At 36.9% G+C, this 25,671-nt stretch overlaps 1 protein-coding gene across 8 annotated transcripts in view; it reads left to right on the top strand.

The window, feature by feature from the left end:
* NUP153 (nucleoporin 153) overlaps positions 1-25,671 on the top strand; it is a 91,872-nt gene that overhangs the window by 31,823 nt on the left and 34,378 nt on the right. For 7 of the 8 annotated variants that reach the window (XM_006931416.5, XM_019830197.3, XM_045057072.1 and 4 more), the window contains 9 exons: positions 10,227-10,475; positions 10,614-10,753; positions 10,835-10,963; positions 16,193-16,309; positions 16,403-16,447; positions 16,558-16,614; positions 18,759-18,905; positions 21,799-21,851; positions 22,342-22,468. In XM_006931416.5, coding sequence (XP_006931478.2) covers positions 10,227-10,475; positions 10,614-10,753; positions 10,835-10,963; positions 16,193-16,309; positions 16,403-16,447; positions 16,558-16,614; positions 18,759-18,905; positions 21,799-21,851; positions 22,342-22,468 — 1,064 coding nt within the window. The remainder of the gene's footprint in view (positions 1-10,226; positions 10,476-10,613; positions 10,754-10,834; positions 10,964-16,192; positions 16,310-16,402; positions 16,448-16,557; positions 16,615-18,758; positions 18,906-21,798; positions 21,852-22,341; positions 22,469-25,671) is intronic. The other variant, XM_019830198.3, reaches the window with a different exon arrangement.

The raw sequence follows: 25,671 nt of genomic DNA on the forward strand, positions 1-25,671 counted from the left end.
TTGAGGAATAATTGTTTTCCAAAGTGGCCATACAATCTTACCTTCCCACCCACAGTATATGAAGATTCCAGTTTCTTTACGCCCTCACCAATACTTACTTTCCATTTTTAATTTTTAAGTTTATTTTTTTATTAAAGAAAATGTTTATTTAGAGCACATGCGCACACCAGCAGGGGAGGGTGTGGCAGAGAGAGAGCAGGCTCCATGCTGTCAGCACAGAGCCTGACATTGGACTCCAACTCACGAACCTTGAGATCATGACCTGCGCCGAAATCAAGAGTCAGATGTTCAACCAGTTGAGCCACCCTGGCACCCCAGAAGTTTCTTTCTTAGTAATCTCTGCACCCAACATGGTGCTTGAACTCACGACCCTGAGATCAAGAGCTGCATGCTCTTCTGACTGAGCCAGCGGGCACCCCTTTAATTTTTTTATTAAATCTCTTCTAGTAGGTTGAAGTGATAATCTCATAGTGGTTTTGATTTGCATTTCTGTGCTGGCAATACTGAGCATCTTACCATGTACTCATTGGCTGTTTGTGTATCTTTGGAGAAATGGCTGTTCACACCCCACTTTTCCATTTTTAATTGGGCTCTTTGTCTTTCGGTTGTTGATTGAGAAAAGGTCTTACGTATTCTGGATATAAGTCCCTTATCAGTGTAGGATTTGCAAATATTTTCCCCCATTCTGTGGATTGTCTTACTTTCTTGATGGTGTCCTTTTTTTTTTTTTTTTTTTTTTTTACCTTTTAAGTTTATTTATTTATTTTGAGAGAGAGAGAGAGCAGTGAGCAGGGGAGGGGGCAGAGAGAGAGAGAATCCCAAGCAGGCTGCATGCTGTCAGCAGAGCCCAGTGCGGGGCTCAAACTCACAAACCGTGATGATGACCCGAGCCAAAACGAAGAGTCAGACATTCAACCAACTGAGCCACCCAGGCACCCTTTGATGGTGTCCTTTGAAGCACAAAAGTTTTTAGTTTTGTTGAAGTCCAGTTTATCTCTTTGTATATATTTCTTTCTGTATATATATATTTTCTTTCGTTACATGTTTTAACTTATTTATAATTATAAAATTTTTCTAACTCTGTGTTAAAGTCTTGTATTGCCTAAACAATTGGTGTGTATGGCCTATTAATTTTGGTGGTTGTAGTAATGTATTTTCCTGCCTGGTATGCTTGTAGTGAAACCTAGTGAGAGTGAAATGGGCCTGTAAGAATGATTCTCACTGTGGAGAAATGACGTATCTAAATTTTCTTAGTAATACTTGATTTGGCTTAATTTTTACATGTTTGCTTATTTTTATTAGAATAACTTAGGAAGTTTTAGTATCTACACCTAGACAGATTTCTTTCAAATCTATTATTACCAACAACCACCTCGAGGCTTTACCTAGTAGGTCTAAGCTGAGTGCTGCTATCTCATTTTTCCCCCTGGACATTGAAGGGAACCCCAGCTTCTCTTTTTTCATTATAGACTTCTTCTGTGTTCCCTAGCCTATATCCACAGTGACAGACACTCTCTTTTCCATCCTAATGACCATGCTTATGAGGATTAACTAACTTGAAGAATTAATTTAGTTCAGGTGTGAGATAGTGTTTCTCATTTTACATCTGTACAGTTCTTTTTTGTCTGTATTTGTATTTTCATTAATGGGATTTATTCAGTGGTTTGCCAAGGTCAGTTGTAACTCATATTTTCTTTATTGTGTTAAGAAGTTCATATGGTAGTTTTTATGTTACATGTATGGTACACGTAGACCTTTGTGAGTAACTTCTAAACTTACATCTATGGAATCTATGGAAGATTTCAAACTGCATAATAAGGAGACTACTGCAAAGAACACCTGTGTACCCGTTACCCATCTTTGAAGACAGCCAACTGTGGCTGATCTTGTTTTCTCCGTTCCCACACTAATTCACCCACTTTCCTACCCTAACTCCTCTAATTGTGCAGAAGCAAATTGTGAGCAGCTTTTAGATACTAATTTCAGGAACTTGATAGTATTTCCCACCTCATTCTTATCTTAGATCTGAATCCTGCTCCTATCCTGAATTTTGTTAGTTCCAGACAGTTCTCTTCTCACAGTGTTGCATTCAGTACTTGTAATCACATAATGTGTGACTTAAAGTCCCACTGATAACTCCTCAGTGTGATGAATATAGATCTTACTAGATAAAACAATTCCATTTGTTTACTCTGAAACGTTACACTTAAATTTGACAATGCATTCTCAAAAAACAACTTAGACATGTCTGTTCTTAAAGTGATGTCAAATTATTGAAAGCTTAAAATAATTTCGATATAACAGTCCTGAATGTTGTTTACTTCATATTAATTTTACCAGTGTAACTTCCGTATTAATAGTAACTGGAGCTGGAGAGTATTGTACATTCCTCAAGTGGAGCTGGAGAGTATTGTACATTCCTCAAATAGCACAGTGCAGTAAGAACAGCTCTAGAATCTGTGGCCCATTTAAAATCTGTTGTCTGCAGCCTTATGCCTGTGTACTTCCTTGTGTTGACTGTCTTATCTATTTATCTATCTATCTATTTATTTACTTATAAATAAAGAGACATGGGGAGGGGGCAGAGAGAGAGAGGGAGAGAGAGGATCTTAAGCAGGCTTCACGCCCAGCACAGAGCCCGATGTGGGACTTGATCCCATGACTGTGAGATCATGACCTGAGCCGAAATCAAGAGTCTGACGCTTAACTGAGCCATCCAGGTGCCCCTTGTATTGACTGTCTTAATGATGGTGAGTCTTTGGGTGTTTGGGTTTCTTCTGCTAGTGAAGAATATATAATATGGATCAGTGAGAATCTGAAATAACGTACATGTTTCGTTGAGTCAGTAAGAACTCAGGCCTCTGAAAGGCCCCGCAGTGGCATATCTAGCATATGAGTCGGCAGTAGACTCAAAGTTGTAGACTACTTTGTCTAATTAATGCCATGTGATGATAGATACACTCTTAGACACTGGGCATTTGTGAGTGATGTAAGTCTGTAGACGACATGGCCTTGTTTAGTCTTATTATCCCAAACTGTTCTTTATTGGTCCTGGTTTTGGGGGTAAAGAAGCTCTGTAAGTATTAAAAAAGTAGCATTGCTGTTAGCATCATACCTTCAAGTAGAAGTACATCACAGTAGTTTTCTTTTTCCATTATAGTGTCTATACAGACTATATATTTTTTTTAATTTTTTTTTTTAATGTTTATTTTTGAGACAGAGAGAGACAGAGAATGAACGGGGGCGGGTCAGAGAGAGAGAGGGAGACACAGAATCCGAAGCAGGCTCCAGGCTCCGAGCTGTCAGCACAGAGCCCGACGTGGGGCTTGAACTCACAGACCGGGAGATCATGACCTGAGCCGTAGTCGGACGCTTAACCGACTGAGCCACCCAGGCGCTCCTATACAGACTATATTTAACAGATGTCTGCCAATAGCTAGAAAATTGTCCTTTTGTTTTAAAATATACTAAAAAATTAGAATACTTTGTATTCGAACAAGCATTTCAGCTTATACATATGTGCGTCCTAAGTGCAGAAAAATTAAAATAGTATAGTGTTTAAATGCCTATAGGTTTAAATGTCAGTCGTAGTAGATTTTCAAACTCCAGCCAGTATCTCTCTTAATTTGAGTGAGCTTGATAAAGAATTATTACATATGAAGCAATTTAAATATTCTATTAAATTTAAAAAATATGTTCCATGAATAGTGATTTTTAAAAGTTGTTTATTTTGAAAGAGTGTGTGTGCATGTGGTTTGGGGAGGGGTGGGGGAGGGGGAGAGAGAGAGAGTGAGAGAGAGAGAGATCTCCTATGAGTAGACTCCTATGTTTTTGTCCTTTTGTGGACTGGCTTATTTCACTTACCATGTCTTCCGGGTTCATCCACATTATACCATGTATCAGAATATATTCCCTTTTTAGGGCTGAATAATATTCCATTATACATATATACCACATTCATTCGTTGATGGATACTTCGGTTCTTTCAGCCCTTAAGCTATTGTAAATACTATTGTCGGGAACATGCTTGTAGAGATCTCTTTGAGACCCTGCTTTCAGTTCTTTTAGGTATATACCCAGAAGTGGAATTGGCTGGGGCATATGGGAATTCTATTTTTTTTTTTTTTTTTTGGAAGAACTGCCAAACTGCTTTCCACAGCGGCTGTGTCATTTTACATTTCCTACCAGTAGTGCACAGGGGTTCCACTTCTTCCATGTTCTTGCCAATGTTTATTTTGTTATTCTGATAGTAGCTGTCTTCGTGGGTGTGAGTGGATCTCATTGTGGTTTGATTTGTATTTCTCCTGTGATTTTTAATGCTGAGAGCATCTTTTCATATGCTTGTTGGCCATTTGTAGATCATCTTTGAAGAAACATCTCTTCAAGTTCTTTGCCTGGGTTTTAATCAGATTATTTGATTTTTTTGTTGTAGGAGTTCATATTTATATATTCTGGATATTAACCTCTTATCATATATATGATTGGCAAATATTTTCTACCATTCTGTAAGTTGCCTGTTCACTCTGTTGATTGTGTCTTTTAGTGCACAGAAGTTTTTAAGTTTAATATAGTCCCACATGTCTGTTTGTCTTTTGTTGCCTATCAGATCCAGGAAATCATTGTCAAGACCAATGTCATGAAGCTTTTTCCCTTCTGATTTCTTCCAGTTTTATAGTTTTGGGTCTTGCTTTTTAGGTCTTTAATCCATTTTGAGTTAATTTTTATATATGATGTAAGGGTCCACTTCCATTCTTTTTGCATGCATCTCTCCAGTTGTCCCAGAACCATTTGTTGATGAGATTGTCCTTTTTCCATTGAGTAGTCTTGGCACCTTTGTGGAAAATCATTTGACCATGTATGTAAGGGTTTATTTCTGGGCTCTCTGTTCTCTTCCATTGGTCTACATGTCTGTCTTTGTGCTGGTACCACACTAATTTGATTACTTTTTTGTGATATGTTTTGAAATCAGGAAGTGTGAAACTGACAACTTTGTTGTTCCTTTCAAGATTATTTTGGCTATTAAGGGCCCTTGAAGATTCCATAAGAGTTTTAGGATGGATTTTTCTATTTTTGAGAAAACGTCATTGGGTTTTTGAAAGGCATTGTATTGAACCAGCAGATTGCTTTGGGTAGTATTGACATGTTACCAATATTAGTTTCTTCAATGTAAAAACATGGGATGTCTGTCTGTCTTTTTTTTTTTTTTTTTTAAGTTTATTGTGTGAGAGAGAGAGCATGTGTACCTGAGCACAAGCAGGGGAGGGGCAAAGAGAGAGGGAAAGAGAATCCCAAGCATGCTCGTCGTGGTAACATACAGAGCTGTGGAATCACTAAGTTGTACACTTGGAACTGTGTGTCAACTACACTTCAACTGAACAGATTGAAATTATATTGGGGGGTGCTGGGAGGAAGAATATTCTCACTCAGGAACAGGTATTAAATAAGTCTGTTCTGTTCTTTTTACAGGTTCTGTTGATATTGTAAAATACAAATTAGAAATAGAAAATACAAATGCCATTTGTCCAACTGTTGCTGATTTAGAGGAAAGCTGTTGGTTTTTGTATGGTGATCCTGAAACCACCCACCTTACTGAAGACATTTTTTTTTTTTAAGTTTATTTATTTTGAGAGAGCGTGTGCATGTGAGCATGAGCAAGGGAGGGGCAGAGACAGAGAGGAGAGAGAATCCCATGCTGACAGCGTGGAGTCTGACATGGGGCTCGATCTCCTGAACCATGAGATCATGAGGTGAGCTGAAATCCGAAGTTGGACCCATTGAGCCAGCCAAGCCCCCTGGGATGTCTTTCCATTTATGTCTTCTTAAATTTCTTTCAGTGGTGTTTTATAGTTCTCATTGTTCAAGTCTTTCGCTTTCTTGGTTAATTTCTAAGTGTTTTGTTTTTTTCTGATGCTGTTAATGGAATTGTTTCCTTAATTTGCTTTCCAAAATGTGCATTGTTAGTGTATAGAAACACAGCTCATTTTTGTGTGCTTATTTTGTAACCTCCTACTTTGCTGAATTAATTTATTCCAATGAGTGTGTGTGTGTGTGTGTGTAATATTTAGGGGTTTCTACATACAAGGTATATCATTTGTAAATAGAGCTATTTTATTTCTTCCTTTCCAACTTTGGATGCCTTTCTTCTTGCCTTAACTGTTCTGGCTAGAGCTTGCAATACTGGGTTAAATAAAAGTGGGGAAAGCAGGTATCCCTGTCTTGTTCTTGATGTTAGAGGAAAATCTTTCACCATTGGGTTTGATGTTAGCTGTGAGTTTTTCATATATGACTTTTATTATGTTGGTGTTTCTTTCCAGTTCTAGTTAAGTGTTTTTATCTGAATCTTATTTTTTGTATAATAGTACTTTGAAACTAAATAATCTGGAATTGTTTTCTATTGCTTATGCTCTTAAGTATTTTTGAAGACAGACTTTGAGGAAGAAAATTACAGAGCATCAAATACAATCCAGCAGCACGTTAAAAAATAGAATCTTCTTACTCACTAGGGAGAGTTAATCTTGGGATATAAGGAATCATTTATCATGAGGGAATTATTAATATAAGTTAGCATATTTATATAGTGGAAGTCTTGTAATTATTTTCTTTCTGGTAGATAATTAATAGGTATTTGCTATGTATTTTATTTAGAATTGTTTATTTCATTTAGAGCTTGCTTAACATGTTAGTCATCCAAAGGCCAGAATCACGTGTAATGGTGAAGCATTAGAAACATTCCCATTAAAGTCAGGTATAAAATGGAATCCCATCATCACCACTTCTGGATGTTAAAGATGTAATTAGGTAAGAGGATGTATGTATACATGTAAGTATTGGTAAGAAGGAAGCAAAATAATACCCAGAAAACCCAAGAGAGCCAATTGATGGGAAAAAAAACAACTCATTAGAATAAGAGATTTGTAGAAATTAGTCACAAAGTTAATATAGAGAAACAAAAAACAAAACCCCAGTAACTTATTTAAGCAGTAAACGGAAAGTATGAAGGAAGAAAGAGTCCTACTTACAATATCAAACAACAAAAACCTAGAAATAAACTTCAGAAGTGTATGGCACTCTAGAAGAAATTCTTTTGTTCCGCCGAGGAACATAAAGGAGAGCTGAACGAAAAAAGTCAGTAGGAAAACAATGCTGGGCATGGTATCCCTTCCTTTTAAAATCTTTTAACTTCAGTGTGATCCAAATCAGATCATTTTAATGAGTCTGTTAGGAACTTTGAACATAGCTAAAATACTTATTTTTAAAGCCTTTAATTGCATCATCTATCTCATGTGTAATTCCAGTTGACTTTTTTCTGCACTGTTGATCACATTTTTCTTACATATGTCATTTTGAAAAATACATGTAGAGATTTGGGATGCTGTTATCTTCCACTGAGAGTATTGATTGTTGTTTGAGCAGGCAGTTGTGACTGGTCATTTTGAACTTTGTAAACTTAGTTTTATGTTTTGTTAATTGTGCATCTGTGGAGGGTCCAAGATTTCTTAAATTCCCTAAAGTGATAGGACTTAGCCTGCAAATTGTTTCTCTTGTGGCTTTTTAGGTTGAGTCTGAACCTATGTCCTAGAACATAGGACATGTTGTTCTAGGACATGATCCTTTGTCTCAAGGGGAAGCTTTTCCAACACCTGGGTTGAATGCCAGGGATTTAAGGAGGTGTTTATGGGATCTCTAAGTTCTGGCAACCCTGTGGCTCCTGTGTCCTCAACACTGCTTCTTGCCCCCTAGCGTTGCTCACTTCCTAGTGACTTGTTTCCTCAACTCTGTAGTAGCTCATACTTGGTAAGCCTTATATGGTCTCACTCTGTGCATGGAAAGCCCATTCACTGTCTGGACACACCCATGTGGACTTCTGGAGGCCCTTCCCTGCAGTTTTCTACTGTCCAGTGCCCTTAATTCTGATTTCTGCCTGCTGTGTTCTGCTTGGACTCCAGCTCTTTCTTCCAGGTCCGAAAACATACCTAGGTAGAGAGCTGGGTAGTGATAGGGTTCACTTTTTGAGTTTTCTTGTGCCGTTTTCTGTTGTTTGAAAGATATCTCCTATTCTGTTCAGTTTTATAATTACTTAAATTATAGCAGAAGCACTAGTCTGGAGGCCCAGACATTCCAGCCTAATTGAGAGTCTCGGAAATTTGACAAATGATTTTAAGGGTTTTTGAAAATACACCTGAGGATGAGTAGAGAAATTCTGAAAAAGAATAAGGGGAATGTGGGGGTGGGTTGGAGTAACTTTTACAGTTACTAATGTGTTCTAAAGCTGTAGTGGGTAAAACATTATTGTACACATACATCACTGGGGAAGAGGGTGAAAAGCCTTTCGGGATTTAGTATGTGGTAGTGGTGGTTTCTCCGTGATTATAAGGTAGCTTATTTAAGGTTATTTTAGGGGTGGCTCAGTAGGTTAAGCGTCTGACTTTGGCTTAGGTCATGATCTAATGGCTTGTGAGTTCAAGCCCCGCGTCGGGCTCTGTGCTGACAGTTCGGAGCCTGGAGCCTGCTTCAGATTCTGTCTCCCTCTCTCTTTGCCTCTCCCCTGCACGCGCGCACCCTCTCTCTCTGTCTCTCTCTCTCTCAAAAATGAACAGCAACAAAAAAAAACGAAGGTTATTTTAGAATGTAAACAGACTAACCATTTGGGAAACAATGAAGCTGAATCATTCCTTCGCTACTATATCATAACTGACTCCAGATGGATTCAAGATTAAATATTATATTGAAATAAAAGTAACAGTGCAGTGCCAAAAAATCAGTAAAATTTTCTATTTCTTATAGTCTTGGAATGGTAAATGCCTTTGTAAACAAAGTTTACAAAAGTGAACAAAGGTTGCAAGGTTTACAAACCTTGTAAACTATTTTCTGTACTGCAAAAAATAACATCAACAAAATGAATAGGTTCAGCCAACAGTGAAAAATAGTTGTAATATTTCAGGTCAATTGCAGTATCTTACGATCAAAGATTAGATTTTATTGGGGCGCCTGGGTGGCTCAGTTGGTTAAGTATCCAACTCTTGATTTTAGCTCAAGTCATAATCTAACAGGTCATGGGTTTGAGCTCCACATTGGGCTTTGTGCTGACAGCACAGAGCCTGCTTGGGATTGTCTGTCTCCTCTTTTTCTGCCCCCCCCCCCCCCCCCCGCTGGTGTGCATGCTCTCAAAATAAATAAACATTAAAAAATTACTATATCAGTAAGCAATTAATAGAAGTGTAAATGAACAATGAGTATAGGGAAGGACGCACTATCCTTCTCATTTAAATAAATGCAAATAAAATAATGGTGCCATTTGATAGATGGATAGAAATCAGAAAAGGTTAATATCCAGTGTTAGAGACTATGGTGGAAATGTACATTGTCATTTGCTATTTGTGGGAGTATAACTGATAGGATTGCAGTATGTTTCATAAGCAAAAATGAGCATACTCTCTGATTGAGTCCTGCAGAGCAATTCCATATAATTGTTTATCCCATTGATTCTCTTATGGGCCTAACTTCAGACTTAACAGAATCAGATATTTTTGTGGGAAGCTTAAAAGTATTTTTTAAATTATTTCTCTTTGTGCTTCTATTCTTAGAGAACCATGGATTAATCCAAAAGAATACTCTTAAGAGTATGCAGATATCAGTGCATATATGTTCGATGGAACATTGGGAAAATAATCACAAAATAATTCGCGTCAATTAGCATGATAACATACAATGTGGTCTTTAAAGGAATGCTCTGTATGTAGAGACAAAATTGGTAAATGAAAAAGCAGGTCATAGAACTGGATGCATAGCATGATTATATAATTAGAGAAACGATTTATGTCTGTATATAAAATATCTGGGAGATCTACAATTTTAATAGTGGTTGCTATGACTTATATAGCTTCTTTTACTCTTTATGAGCGGGTTTTATAGTAGCAATTCAAGCATCAATATCAATAAAGAGCCATGCACTTTTAGAAATTGCATGTGATCCCTGAAACATACATAGTTTGATACGAGGTTAAGTAAATTCATTGCAGCTAGATGAAACCTTTTTTGAGTAAAGAATAGCTTAAACTGAGCTTATGGGAGGCTTCAGTGGCTTGAATTGAAGTGATGTTATATAGTATGTTTTCTTAAAAACCATTTTGTTGTGATATTGTATTGCTTTTTCTAAGCTGTATATTCATAATACTAATGCCTTTTTTTTTGTTTTGTTTTGTTTTTTTTTTTTTTACTCTATAAAGAACCCTCAACAACTAGTACTTCTTCAAATTACCCAGATGTATTAACAAGGCCTTCTCTTCATCGGAGCCATATGAATTTCTCCGTGTTGGAATCTCCTGCACTACACTGTCAGCCCTCCACATCCTCGGCATTCCCAATTGGCAGTTCTGGATTTTCCCTTGTAAAGGAAATTAAAGATTCTACCTCTCAACATGATGATGATAACATCTCAACTACCAGTGGTTTTTCTTCAAGAGCTTCTGATAAAGGTATTCTTGGTGTTTGGTAGTAAAGTTAAATTTCATGGGATAGGTTTTTTCTTACTTGTAATTTTCATTTTCTGTTTATAAAAAATTGAGGGCCTTGTAATTAGTGCTCTAACTATGCATTACGTATTTTTGTTTCAGATATAGCTGTTACAAAGAACACTTCAGTGCCACCTCTGTGGTCCCCAGAGGCTGAACGTACTCATTCACTCTCACAGCACACTGCCACCAGCTCAAAAAAACCAGCATTCAACTTGTCTGCCTTTGGAACACTTTCCCCTGTGAGTACTAGTAAGATTGGATTCAATCACATTTGTTTTGAGTATTTATTGCTCATAATTTATCATTTTGTTTCTGTGCAGTCACTTGGGAATTCTTCAATCCTTAAAACAAGTCAGCTTGGAGATTCTCCTTTTTATCCTGGAAAAACAATGTACGGTGGGGCAGCAGCTGCTGCAAGACAACTGAAACTCCGAAACACACCGTATCAGGTTGGTTTGAATAGGAGAAGGACTGATAACGTTAAAAATTGTCAAGTAATTAACGGCACACCAATGGAGTTTTGGTTTGGTTTGGTTTGGTTTGGTTATTTTTTGGTAAAATGATACCGTTTTCATTTAGGGACTATCTGAACGTTGTATTCGACTTAAGTGAATATTTATTCATTACACTTGTGAGCATGTTATGTGCGTCTGTGTTTTAGGAAGTGTGATGATTAATTCCTTTTTTAAAAAAATTGAGGTGTAAATTATGTATAGTAAAATTTACCCTTCTTAGAGTATTTGCATTTTAACAGAATACATACAGTTGTGTATGCACTCTGCAATCAAAGTATTGAATAAACATTTCCATCACAGCAAATTGTTACCTTGTGCCTCTCTGTTGTCAACCCCTCTTCCTACCTCTACCCTCTGGCAACCACTGATCTGCTTTCTTTCCCTGTAGTTTTGATTTTTCCAGAATGTCATTTAAATTTAATCAATATAGCATCTAGCCTTTGAATCTGGCCTCTTGTACTTAGCATAATGCATCTGGAACGGATCTTTATTTTTGCACATATCAGTAGTTCCTTTTATTGTTGAGTTGTAACTTGTTTATCCTATCCATTCACTACTGAAAGGACACTTGGGTTTGATGTGATTTGGAGCAGTTGTGAATAAGTGGTTTTAAGCGTGTTATGTGAACATTAATTTCCATTTCTCTTGGGTAAACACCCAGAAGTTGGCTGCTGGGTCTTATAGTAAGTATACATTTAACTTTGTAATAAATTGCCAAACTGTTTTCCACAGCAAAGTAATGCTGTTTTCTCAGCAAAGTAATGGAAGAGTGTTCTCGCCAGCACTTGTCATCAGTTTTTCATTGTTTTATTTTAGCCATTCTAATAGGCATGTTGTGGTATCTCCACACCACCGTGGCTTTTATTTGTGAAATTGAGCATCTTTTCATGTGCCTATTTGCCATAGATGTGTCTTCTTTGGTGAAATATCTGTTCAAATCTTCTGCCCATTTTTAAATAGGGTCGCTTTCTTATTAATGAGTTTTAAGAGTATGCTACACCTTTATTAAGTCCTTTATTACATACGTGTTTTGCAAATGTTTTCTCCCATTCTCTGGCTTCAGTCTTTTACAGAGAAGTTTTTACTTTTCATGGCATTCAGTATATGGGGTTTTTTCCTTATATGCCTCATGCATTTGGTGTAGTATGTAGGACATTTTTGCCTAGCCTAGGGTCACAGTGTTCTTCTGTGTTTTCTAGTGGATTTATAGTTTTAGGTTTTGTTTTGTTTTGTGTTTTTAAAGTTTATCTTCTTTTGAGAGAGAGAGAGAGAGGGGAAGAGGCAGAGAGAGAAGGAGAGAGAATCCCAAGCACACTCTTCTCTGTCAGCACAGAGCCCCCCGACTCAAGGCTTGAACTCCTGAACTGTGAGATCATGACCTGAGCCGAGGTTGAGAGTTGGTTGCTTAACCGGCTAAGCCACCCAGGCACCCCATAGTTTTTTTGTTTTTTTTAAGTTTGTTTGTTTATTTGGGGGGAGACAGAATAGGAGGGGCAGAGAGAGGGAGAGAGAGAATCGCAAGTGGGCTTCACACTGTCAGCGCAGAGCCTGATGCACGGCTCGAACTCACGAACTATGAGATTGTGACTTGAATCGAAACCCAAGAGGTGGAAGCCTAACCGACTGAGCCATCCAGGCACCCCCACAGTTTTAGGTTTTAATTTAGGCTTCTGATTTATTTTGAGTTAACTTTTGTATATGGTATGTATCATGTCATGAGGGATCAAAGATTCATTTTTTTTTCAACATAACGAATGTCCAGTTTTTTTAGTAGCATTTGTTGAAAAGGTTGTGCTTTCTACATTGCATTGCCTTTGCATCTTTGTTGAAAATCAGTTGACCGTATATGTGGTTCTATTTCTTGACTTTCTATTATTTTCTATTTCTATGTATCCTTTGGCCAACTCTACATTCTTTTGATTACTATAGCTTTATAGTAAGTGTTGAAATCGGTAATGTGAGTCCTCCAACTTTGTTCTTTTTCAAGCTTGTTTTGACTTTCCTAAGTCATTTACTTTTTCATAATTTTAGAATCATGTTACCAGTTTTTACAATTTATTGGAATTTTGATTAGAATTGCATTGAGTCTGAAGGTCAATTTAGGGAGAAGAATATACATCTTAATAAAATTGAATCTCCCAGTCCTTGAACACAGTATGTCTCTCTATTTAAGTTTTTGAAATTTCTTTCATCAGTGTTTTGTAGTATTCATCACACAGACCTTGCACATATTTTGTTAGATTTGTACCTAAGTATTTCTTGTTATTTGGTATTAATTAAGAATAAATGGCTGTGGGGCACCTGGGTGGCTCAGTCGGTTGAGCGTCCGACTTCGGCTCAGGTCATGGTCTCACGGTTTGTGGTTCGAGCCCCACATCAGGCTCTATGCTGACAGCTTAGAGCCTGGAGTCTGCTTCGGATTCTGTGTCTTCCTCTCTCCCTCTCTGCCCCACCCCCACTCATGCTCTGTCTCTCAAGAATGAATAAACATTAAAAAAAAAAATAGCTCCAATAGTCTGTTCCATAAATTGAATACATAGTCAGAATACCTTCCAGCAAAGAAAATTTCAGGCTCATTTAACTTCCTTGGTGAATTCTACCAAACATTTAAGAAAGAAAGAATGCCAATCTTGTGCATACGTTTTCGTATAATAGGAGGGTACACTTTCCAACATATTATGGGGCCAGTATTACCCTGATACTGAAACCAACCAAAGGCATTACAAGAAAGCCACAAACTAATATTTCTTAGGCATTACAGACCCAAACCTTCTCTATAAATATTTGTATAGAGAATCTAACATATATAAAAAGGCTACTATTTCATAATCAAGTAGGGTTTATCTTGGGAATGCAAGGTTAGTTCAACATTTGAAAATTAATGTGAGCTACCATTTAAACAAACTAAAGAATAGAAACTGTATGATTATCTCCATAGATGCATAAAACACATTTGACAAAATTCAGCATCCTTTCATAATAAAAATTTCCTGTAGCCTGAGGAATAAATGGGGATCTTCTCAACCTGATAAATGGTATCTACAGAAAATCTTTAGCTAACATCATACTGATGGTGAGAAACAGAGTACTGTTCTCCTAAGGCCAGGAAGAGAACAAGGCTGTCTGCTAGCATTGCTGCTGTGTAGTGCTGTACTGCAGGGCCTACCCACTGCACGAAGGAAGAAAGTGTTACTCCTATTCATAGACAACATGCTTATCCACATAGGAAGGCCTGAGAAATACAAAAAAAGTTATCAGAACTTAATGAGTTCAGCAAGATTACAGAATACAAGGTCATTATGCAAAATCAGTTGTATTTACATATAAGCAAAGAACAGTTGTAAATTGATAATAAATTTAAGGTGAATCCCACCATCCTGTATTTTATCCTATGAGTTCTTTGAAGCCCATAAGAAATTGTTTTGTCTATATGGTGTTGTGCTTACATTTACAGATTTTGACATTTTAAAGATGGAGGAGTAATTATACTTTCAGTAAGTAGACTCTTGGAGAGGGGAATCTGTGAAGATGAGTCTATGACAAACATAGAAATGGCACAGAAACAAGTATATTTTAAGACTGTCTTGTCTTTAGTTTCTTGTTTTCCTAATTAGAGGATGGTTTCATGTATGTAGTTAACAGTAATTATGAGTTTTATTTCTGAATGTGTTCATGAAGGGCAGTATTTTGTTATTTAAGAAAATGTTAACTAGATGTTGGAGTTACACAGGGAGCTTTTTCTAAAGCTTAAACTGGATCGTATTCTTTAAGAAATTTTTAAAGTTAAAATAATAGTTCAGCCTGTTAGTAGATAAGATGATGCAAGCCTGTGATTCATAGAATAGTCCAAGTCTCAGTATATTCTTGCTTTTCTTCATTTCTTTCTTACATTGAATCCTGTACTTTTTAATGGTGAATTGTGACATACCCTTAGAATCTGTCTCAACACAGGCTTCCAAATGTTTATCGCTGACGTTTGGGACAAAGCTAATAATTCCTTTCCTAGAGTATTAGAGCGGGAGGTATGTTAAAGATTCTGTAATTCAATTCCATTTTGTTGATTAGCAAACTAAAGCCCTGAGTGGTCAGTGGCCAGTAGAATCCAGTGACAGGACAGACTATCAGATTTTCCTAGAGAATTCTAATGTTGCTTCATGTTTGCCCAAGCCTCTGGCTTGAACAACAATTCTTAATAGGCATCAAGTTCTTAATAAAACTAATGGAGAATCATGCAGCTACTCTGGAAATGTTATCATTGTTTGGTATCGGACAGAGAAACAAAGTAGTTATTGGTTCAAGTTTTCAGATGTTGTGAGCTATTTGTAGAGATTCAGTTGTGTTTTGATTGTGATAATATCTTTATATTAAGCATTACCAAACTTGCTTTGTGGTAGTCATTTGGTTATTGGAATGTTGTAATGTATTTTTGAGAAAAGGAACTGTTTTAGTTGGAATTTGTAAACATTGCTTATGTATTAAGGGTACTTGTCTATTCTTTATAAGGTTTTTTCCTTAACTTCAATTTTAATAAAGTTAAAAGGTTATTAAGAAATAGCCCAAGTATTTAAAAATTTTTCTTATTTCAAAATTTGAGAAAATAGTTTAAAAATGCTAATTTCCTTTACAATAGAGCCTACAGTCTCTTCATTTAGTTATCTTGGAATTTAATTAATACCCAGAATAACTAATATTTCAATATTGTTCTCATTTATTTAGTTCTTTGATTTACTTATGTTTATTTTTTGTTGGATTACAGTTGACACACGATGTTACATTAGCTCTAGGTGTACGACGTAGTGACGACATAGTGACTCAACAAGAAGTGTTCTTTGATTTAAATATCAGGGATAAATGGATCAAAGTAATGCCTGAACTTTATACCAGTGATCTCCCTTTTCCCATTTAACATAGTTGCAGATCTTCAGTGCGGTGTGTGCTGTCTTTCTTGTTTCCGATTGTAAAAGTAATTGGCTTTTCAGTAAAAGGTATAAAGAAGAAAAGTTGAACTTAGGCATAATGACACCATCCAGAGATAAATTCCTGTTAGGACATTAATCCTATTTCTCTTTGGATATCTGTTCTGTTTTGTAAATACTTTTATTTCCTGAAATCTGTGCTTTAGAGTTTATGGTCCAAAACAGTAATGCAACGTTTACTTCATAGGCACCAGTCAGAAGGCAGATGAAAGCTAAGCAGCTGAGTGCACAGTCCTATGGTGTGACCAGTTCCACAGCTCGGCGGATATTGCAAACTTTAGAGAAGATGTCAAGCCCTCTCGCGGTAAATGTTTAGAATCACAAGTAAATGTAGGTATATAACAACATTTGACTTTTGTGAAAAATTTTAATTTTGGTATTCTTTCAACATTAACAGGATGCAAAAAGAATCCCGTCTGTTGTTTCTTCTCCCCTGAATTCTGTAAGTTGACTTATAAACCTTTTATAAGAGATAACATTTTTATATATTGGTGATGAAAGTCCTGTTTTTCTCAATTTCCAGTCTATTCTAATGGCATTTTACTTTTTCAGCCTCTTGATAGGAGTGGAATAGATACGACCTCAGACTTTCAGGCCAAAAGGGAAAGGGTAAAACTTCTTTTGCCTTTATTTACTTAAAGTTTCAGCAGTTTTATTGTATTTATTTTTTAGTTAGTAAATATATAAATTGAATTTGATAGTCATTAGGGGACACGTTTGAAAGATAAGATTTGTTTCCTTGGACATTGTGGCGGCTTGTGAGGGCCTGCCTTAGCACAACGCTGTATGTGTAGTAAGTGCTCAGTACTTTTTGGTTATTTGCCATTTCCATCTTCAGCGTCTTGGTAGTCTATGAGTGACTCAGACTTTTTGATAAATAAAAATAGGAGTGGACGATGCTTGACATGTTTAGTAATTATAGAAGTTCAGTGAACTAAACCCTCATTGAGCATAATCCTCTTTTAAACTTTCGTCATTAACATGTCAAATCTGTTGTGTGTAATAGAATTTCATTAGTCAAAATAGTGTTCCAAGATACTGGAACTAATAAATATAACTTAGATTCTAATTTCTTGATGACCCTTTCAGTGTATTCTATTTGGTTAAAATTAGTTTTGGAGGTTACTGTGGAAAAATTAAAATGCTTGATAGAGTTAAAGAGGTGTATTTTTTGTAAGTTATACTTGTGGCTAGTTAAGTATCCTTCAGGAGAAGCAGAGTCCCAGATCCTTACTTGTGAAAGCTTTTACTACAACACCAGTTTCCCTCAGAAGTCACTGATTAAAATTATCATAATTTTCTGAATTCGTTGTGAGAACTGTGTGTGAGATATTGGTAAGTTATAATTATTTTTACTAAAATTCTGCAGAGAAGAAGGCTAAAATTGAGAGTTTGGGGAGGGATGTGTTACTTCATAACACTATCTAGAATTAACTAGATGTTTGTGATCAGGCAAGAGAGAATCCATTATTAGCCATGGCGATGGGATTAATTTATGGCATTGGCTGCTTTTCTCACACTCCTGTTTTATATTAGATTGTTTAAAAAGTAAATTAAAAAATTGTACCATAATACAAGTTCTCATTGATAAAAGTCTTTATTAATGTTTAAATGTAGTATCAATACAGTTTTATTAATGGGTGTGAAGATATATAAAGGCCAGAATACAATATTGTAGTTCATGTTTCACAGATGTAACAGTCTACAGAATAGACTGTCATTGAGTTATAAGATCACAGTTGTGATGAGGATTTAGGGAAGAGCTAATATGCAGGAGCTTTGCCTTGGAAACCAATGTTGTTCACAGCTGCTGCTAAGAGAAAGGACTGTATTCATTGTATTACAGTCTTTGGACAGAGTACAAGTTCTTGGCTTTATGGTCCTCTTTCACCAACAGGACTTTTACTGTGTTTCCGTGTTGCAAAAGACTGTTGACAAAACACTTGTGTGCTCAGATAATAATGCCAGTTTATTTTAGGATTTGGAATTTTTTTTTTTAAATTTTTTAAGTTTATTTAGAGAGCGCGCACATAAGCGCGCGCGCGTGTGTGTGTGTGGAGGAGGGTCAGAGAGAGAGAGAATCCCAAGCAGGCTCTGCACTGTCAGCCCAGAGCCCCACGCAGGGCTTCATCTCACAAAATGTGAGCTCATGACCTGAGCTGAAATCAAGAGTTTGCTGCTTAACTAACTGTGCCACCCAGGTGCCCCTAGGATTTCAAATTCTTAACACAGTTTTACTAATAAATTTTAAGACTTTTAGTTTGGTTTTTAAATAACAATAGGGGAAAATTAACTTGGAGAGAGGTTTGCTCACAGTTTTAGCAATTATTTTCATAGCTAGTTTAAAAATAATCTTATTTCCAGCTGAAGGATATCTAGAGAGTAATTTGGGGAAAATGTGGCAAAATCAGTTTTAGTTTCTGTATTTGAAATTCAACATGTGAAAACTTAGATTTGTAGAACAGTTCTGAATATAGTTTCCATTTTTCTGCTTATATGAAAAGTCATTAAGTGTAGAAAAAAATAGTCTGAAGCTATTTGGGATTTTATTATATACAGGTTTACATATAAACCTATTACTATTCTATTACTATCTATTTTTCCTTTTAGTATTTGTTTGCATATACTGGATATCTCTCTAGGCATTTTCATGGTCTCTAGCTCACATTAGCTATTGCCAGATAACGTTTAGATATGTGTCACCGATATATATGAAAAAAAAGTTTTTTCTATGATTTCTGATTACCTATAAGGTGGATTCTCAGTATCCCCCCGTTCAGAGACTCATGACCCCGAAGCCGGTTTCCATAGCAACAAATAGAACTGTTTATTTTAAACCGTCTCTGACCCCATCTGGTGAATTAAGGAAGACTACTCAAAGAATAGATAAAAAGCACAATGTGAGTATGTGTTTATTTTCACTATTCTTTTTTTTTTTTTTTTAAACATTTATATGTTGGAGAGAGACACAGTGTGAGTGGGGGAGGGGCAGAAAGAGAGGGAGACACAGAATCCGAAGCAGACTCCAGGCTCCGAGCTGTCAGCACAGAGCCCGATGTGGGGCTCGAACCCACAGACCGTGAGATCATGACCTGAGCTGAAGTTGGACGCTCAACCGACTGAGCCACCCAAGCGCCCCTATTTTCACTATTCTTTGGATATTGATCAAAATGAGTAAGAATAAATAATATATGAGTAGTCCACCACTGCAGTCTAGCAACTAGGTGATACATAAAGTTTGTGTATTAGTGATGGTTACGAGTTGGTGTGCCTTTCAAATGGCTGGCACTGTGATCAAATCGTAAATTAGTATTTACTAGTAAGTAACACTAGTATGTACTCATGGTTTAGATGAAATAATTTTGCCAGACTTGCTTTATTGGTGTGTTTTGTTTGTGTTGTTGTTGAACCATTTGAAAATAAAATTTTGTATAACACATCTGTTCACCCCTAAGTACTTTGGCATGCATTTCCTAATTCTATATTACCATATCCAAAGAAATTAATGTAATATTGTCTAATATCTAGTCCACATTCCAGTGTTGTTTACAGCTCCTTTTTTGAATCAGAATCCAAGCAAATATCACACATTGCTTTGCGTTTTCTCTTTCTGACCTCAAACCTTGACCCTTACCACATTGTTTTTTTTTTTTTTAAAACAACTGCTTTATTGAGATGCAATTCACATACTTAATTGAAGACTACAGTGGAACAGTGATTTTTAGCATATTCACAGGGTTGTTTGGTCATTACCACTGTTAACTCTAGAACATTTTTATAACCATTCATCCCAACCACCCAAAATCTCATTCCCACCCCTCCTTCTCCAGCCTTAAGCAACCACTGATCTGTCTTTATAGATTTGCTTGTACTGGGCATTTCATTTAAATAGAATCATAGAATATGGTTTTTAGTGTCTAGTTTATGTCACTCAGCATGTTTTCGAGGTTCATCCGTGTTGTAGTGCACATCAGAACTTTACTCCTTTTTATGTGTCTGAATATTTCATTGTTTGGATATGCTAGATTTTGTTTATCCTTTCATCAGTTGAGGGAAATTTGGGTCGCTTTTACTTTTTGATTGTAATGAATAATACCGCTTTCAACTTTGGTGTACAGGTGTTTTGTAGGCATATGTTGCGGTGTTTCTGGGGTCTGTACCTAGGAGTGGAATTGCTAGGCACATTGGTTTTTGAAGAGACCAGGCCACTTGTCTTAAAATGTCACCATGTTCTGGGGTTGTCTGTTTTCTTGTGTTGTTTAGCTAAAGTGTATTTTTGGTATTTATTGTATTTACATGGTATCTTATGCATTACTTGTGCATTTACTTATATTTAATCTCATCTGATCTTCATAATCTAATTTATTAAAAATTTTCAAGCTAAAGTTGACAGAATAGTAGTCTTTAGCCATTACTCCTTGTTTCACCGAATCATTAACATTTTGTCATACTTGCTTTATTAAAATTTTTAAAATATTCCACATATAATTTTGGATTCGTAGACTTTGCAAGAACAGTTTTAAAACTTCACAGTATACTATGTCCTAATTTTACTGTGTGTTTCCTACAAACAGGGAATTCCTTTAATGTAATAATTGCGGAATAATTATCAAAAGCAGAAACTTAACATTATACAATTCTGTGATCTGATCTATAGATTTTATTTTGATGCTGCCAGTTATCCCAAAAGAAAAAAATTCAAGATTATGTATTGCATTTTTTAGTTTTCTTGTCCCTTCATCTCCTTTAGTCTAGAACAGTTCCTTAGGGTTTTTGTTTGTTTTTGTATTTCCTAACATTGAGATTTCTAAAGTGCAAGTAAGTTACTGTGTAGAATGTCCTGCAGTTTGGGAATGTCTGATGTTTCCTCATGATTAGATTCTAATTATGTGCTTTTGGTAATTAAGGTGGCAGCAGTAAGATTTTTTCACTGCGAAGTGATGATTTTGTCTTTTGTAATTAATAAATGTCTGGTGGGTAGATAACTGAGAGGATAAATATCCTCTCAGTAGTTAGTATTATTGGTGATTTTTGCCTAAACCTGTTTGTAGATCGCCAGTGGGTGGTTTTCTAATTCCACCTGTCTTTCAACATTAGTTGACCTCCTACTGGAGGAAAAGTTTTCTTTAATCTCATTTACATACCTACCTTTGAATGTGTTTTTACAGTCAACTTTAATTCTCACATTCTGTAGTTTATAATCCTTTATTGGCATTATTTTGATGTTCATGTTCTATCATTTGGCCTTTGAGCTGGCTCCTGTGTCCTTTTAATATTTCCTCTCAGTTTTTTGTTTTTGGTTTTTTTCCCCCCTCAGTTTTTGAACATTTAGTTGCTTTTGATGTAAAAGAATCTAGGCTCGTCCTGTAAGTTTCTGGTCTCAGCCCTGTGATTTGCTAGCTCTCCAAGGAGCCATGATATTCTTTTAATGGAAGAACTTAAATTAGAGGGATGCATTTCCCAAAGAAGATCCTTGTAAATTGGCTTACACCTTTAATAGGCCAGAATGAGAGAAGAGTAAAAGTATTTTTGTGGTCTGTAAGTGTATTAATTTTGTGTACTACTATTTTATTGAAAGGGCAGTGTGCTCAGTGACATTTTATGTGTATAGTCATGTTGTAATTTAGTTGTTGTTCAGAAACAGGGTGTAAGTTGGAAGTTTTAGGATTCACTCACTAAAAACCCATCAAATTCCTGATTTCAAATATTAAAATGGATTGACAGAAGGGAAGTATTAAGAAAATGAAAACAAATAAGCAGGCATGTAAATCTGGTGTGCTCATCTTATTCTAGACTGGATATGAGAACCCTGTGACACCAGGACAAAACAGAGAACAACGAGAAAGGTAATGCGTCTTCATAGTTAAGCTTCTTTATATGTCATTTGTAAGGTCTGTGTTTGACTTATGTATGTTTTTTTGAAGATTAAGAAGGTTAAAAAACAAACGTTATACACACACAAATCTGTCCGCATTTATTATTTTTTTTATTAATTTTTTTTTTAACGTTTGTTATTTTTGAGAGACAGAGAGCAAGCAGGGGAGGGGCAGAGAAAGAGGGAGACACAGAATCAGAAGCAGGCTCCAGGCTCTGAGCTGTCAGCACAGAGCCCGACGCGGGGCTCGAACTCAAGAACCACGAGATCATGACCTGAGCTGAAGTTGGCCGCGTAACTGACTGAGCCACGAAGGCACCCCTCTGTCTGCTTTTAAAATCACATTCAGTTGTGTATTTATTTTCTTGTTAGCAGTTCTGATTTTTAGGTGTTCAGTTAGTTAACAAGTTATGGACCAGAGTAATATATCATTTGTTTTAATTTTCTTTTTCTTTGCCTAGTGGCTTTTCTTACCCAAATTTCAGTATGTCTGCAGCCAATGGTTTATCTTCTGGAGTAGGTAGTGGAGGCGGCAAGATGAGACGAGAGAGAACACGCTTTGTTGCATCTAAACCTCCAGAGGAAGAGGTAGGTTATATGCTTATATTCTTGAGGTTTATTAAAAGCTTTGGTGTAGTGGTGGTGAGGGGAGTTCTGGAAGGGTGGGTCTTGGGGGAGACCCAGCACAGGAATGAATAATCTGCCACTGAAATAGTCCCTTCCAAGTGAGTGTGCATGCATGTGTGTGTGTGTGTTCAGTTAGCGGGCTTTTTGAACCACCTTCACTGTGATGGCACGGAAAACCTAACCTGGTGTTTTATGGGTACCATTAAAAAGCCATAATTCCTTTCAGTAAGAGAATTACAACTGAAATTCTTTGACCTTTGGAATGTTACTGTTTGGTTGGGTTTTGTCGGTTTCTGAAACTTAAATAAATGGATTAATACTGTTACATGTTCTTCTCATTTGCCATTTTCTTCCTATGATTTGTGAAATTTGTGGGTGTTGTAAAAGATAATTGCCAGGTTGTTTAATTTCACTGTTATAGATTTATCCAGTATGAAAATATACCACAGTCCACTCTGTACATCCTAATACATGCTGAAGTCAGTATTTATGCACTTCTGCCTCAGCACATACAAGCAGTACTTTCTCTAGGCTGTTTATCTGGGAATGGAGTTGTTGGATTATCGGGGAGGATCCACATCTTCAAACATAGTAAATGTTGCCTTATTGCTCTGAAGGCAGTTTGAATACTGTAGGGTAGATCTGCTTTTTCTTTAGAGTACTTGATTTTATTTATTTTTTTTTTACATTTTTGCCAAGGTGATATGTGTAAAGTGTTATGCCATTGGAGTTTTATTTAGCATTTCGTGTTTACTAGGGAGGGAGACCTCTTTTTGTGAGTTTCTTGTCATTTAGGGTTCTCTTCCTTTATCCATTTTTTTATTGGATTATTTCTTTTATTAGGAAGAGTTCCTTATATATTCTGAACCGGAAAGTTTGGAAATGGTAAGGACTAATCAAAGATTGGTCAAATTAGCCTGTATTTCTATAGGCTGCTCTGTTTGTTTCCTAACTACTTCTGGGTTGAATGCAGGCCTTCTTCGTTCTTTTCACAGGTGAATTTCATCCTAACTGAATCATTTAAGTTTTGACACCTAATACTTTCATTTGTTTTTTTGTTTTGTTTTTTTTTAAGTTTCTTTTTATTTATTTTGAGAGAGCAAGCGGTGGGGCGGGGGGGGGGGGGGGTGGTGGTGAGGGGGGGTGCAGAGAGAAGGAGAGCGAGAATACCAAGCAGGCTTTGAGCTATCAGCACAGAGCCCAAGGCAGAGCTCGAACTCACGAACCATGAGATCATGACATGAGCTGAAATCAAGAGTTGGACACTTAACCAACTGAGCCACCCAAGCACCCTTGTTGTTTGTTTCCAATTAAAATCTCATTTGTGACTTCTTCATTGATGCATGAGTTTTATTTTTTTAGGAGTTTTTAGATTTTTAAACAGGAGATCTTCTGTAACAGTTTCTGTTGACTGTAAAATCATGTGTTAATTGAAATTATAAGAGTTAGTATTGGGGCGCCTGGGTGGCGCAGTCGGTTAAGCGTCCGACTTCAGCCAGGTCACGATCTCGCGGTCCGTGAGTTCGAGCCCCGCGTCAGGCTCTGGGCTGATGGCTCAGAGCCTGGAGCCTGTTTCCGATTCTGTGTCTCCCTCTCTCTCTGCCCCTCCCCCGTTCGTGCTCTGTCTCTCTCTGTCCCAAAAATAAATAAACGTTGAAAAAAAAAATTAAAAAAAAAAAGAGTTAGTATTAATTTCCTTCTTGTCTCTTGGTATGCTTTCCAAGTCTATGCAGAGTAGGCAGTCTTTCTTTTCCATTTTCTTTATCTCCTCTTTTCCTGTTTAGCAGTTTTGTAGTTGTGCCTCTCTGACTCACCGGAACCATGACTGCTTTGACAGCTTGGACGTTCTGCCTCTGAGCCTCGCTTGTGATATATGACATTATGCTGGGGTCTTGGCTCAGTACTGGTCTTGAGGTTTTGTCTTTTTCTGAGGTTCTACTTGTTCTGCTGCAGTGTTGTGAAAGGAAGGAATGTATTAATGTATTCTATCTACCATCTTGAAAGAAAAAGTCTTGAATGCCATTCATGATTCAGCTCATAAAATTTTGTAGTTTTCTTAAGCAAACCAATTTTCTATTGTTATAAAAGCTCTTTATGTAGACATGATTAAATTACCTTTAAGAAATGGGTTATTTTGGGGCACCTGGGTGACTCAGTCGGTTAAGCATCCAACTTGGGCTTGGGTTATGATCTCACAGTTTGTGGGTTCGAGCCCTGCATAGGGCTCTGTGCTAATAGCTCAGAGCCTGGAGCCTGCTTTGGATTCTGTGTCTCCCTCTCTCTCTGCTCCAACCCCACTCGTGCTCTGTCTGTCTCTGTCTCTCTCAAAAATAAAAAAATTAAAAAAAAAAACATTAAAAAAATGAGTTATTTGTCTTGCTTTGTATACATAAGGAAATTACTATGTGATTAGTATAGCTCTTTATGTAGCCTGTTCTTTAGACAAGGCTTTATATTTCTCAGTAAAATTTGTGTCTCTAGCTTTTTAAAGTTTATCCCTGTACGAAGAAAACATCTTGGTGTGGTGTTTGCCAGATAACAGATCTGTGAATTTTGTTTCTTTCTCTTCAGTTTCAACTTTTTTTTTTTTTTTTTTTTTTTTAATTTTTGTTATTTTTGAGAGAGAGACAGAGAGCAAGCAATGAAGGGGCAGAGAGAGAGGGAGACACAGAATCGGAAGCAGGCTCCAGGCTCTGAGCTGTCAGCACAGAGCCCAACGCGGGGCTTAAACCCACAGACCACGAGACCATGACCTGAGCTGTAGTTGGCTACCCAACCGACTGAGCCACCCAGGCACCCCTCAGTTTCAACTTTTATGAAGAATATATTCCTAAGATCTTTAGCTGAAGTTGATGTTTAGATCTGTAGCTCAGTTTTGACTGTCTTACAGAAAGATACGTGTTTTGTGTGTCTTTTGTTGTATCAAGACATTGGGAGGGCGTGAAAGTTTATTAATTTACTTTGTTTCCTCTTACTGGTTGGTATACTGTAAGGAGCTTTATGAAAGTCTCACTCCAGAACTCTTTATCGCCTCCTCCCTTCTCTGGGCCCCCTGTCCATTCTGGCCAACTGCCAACTGCCAACTTTGTATCCCAGGATGCCTCACCCAATTCCTGTCCTTAGTTCTGTTCCACACTGGAGTTAGTCTTCACATATCCGAGGAA

This window comes from Felis catus, chromosome B2 (assembly GCF_018350175.1).
Source record: "Felis catus isolate Fca126 chromosome B2, F.catus_Fca126_mat1.0, whole genome shotgun sequence".
Taxonomy (NCBI): domain Eukaryota; kingdom Metazoa; phylum Chordata; class Mammalia; order Carnivora; family Felidae; genus Felis; species Felis catus.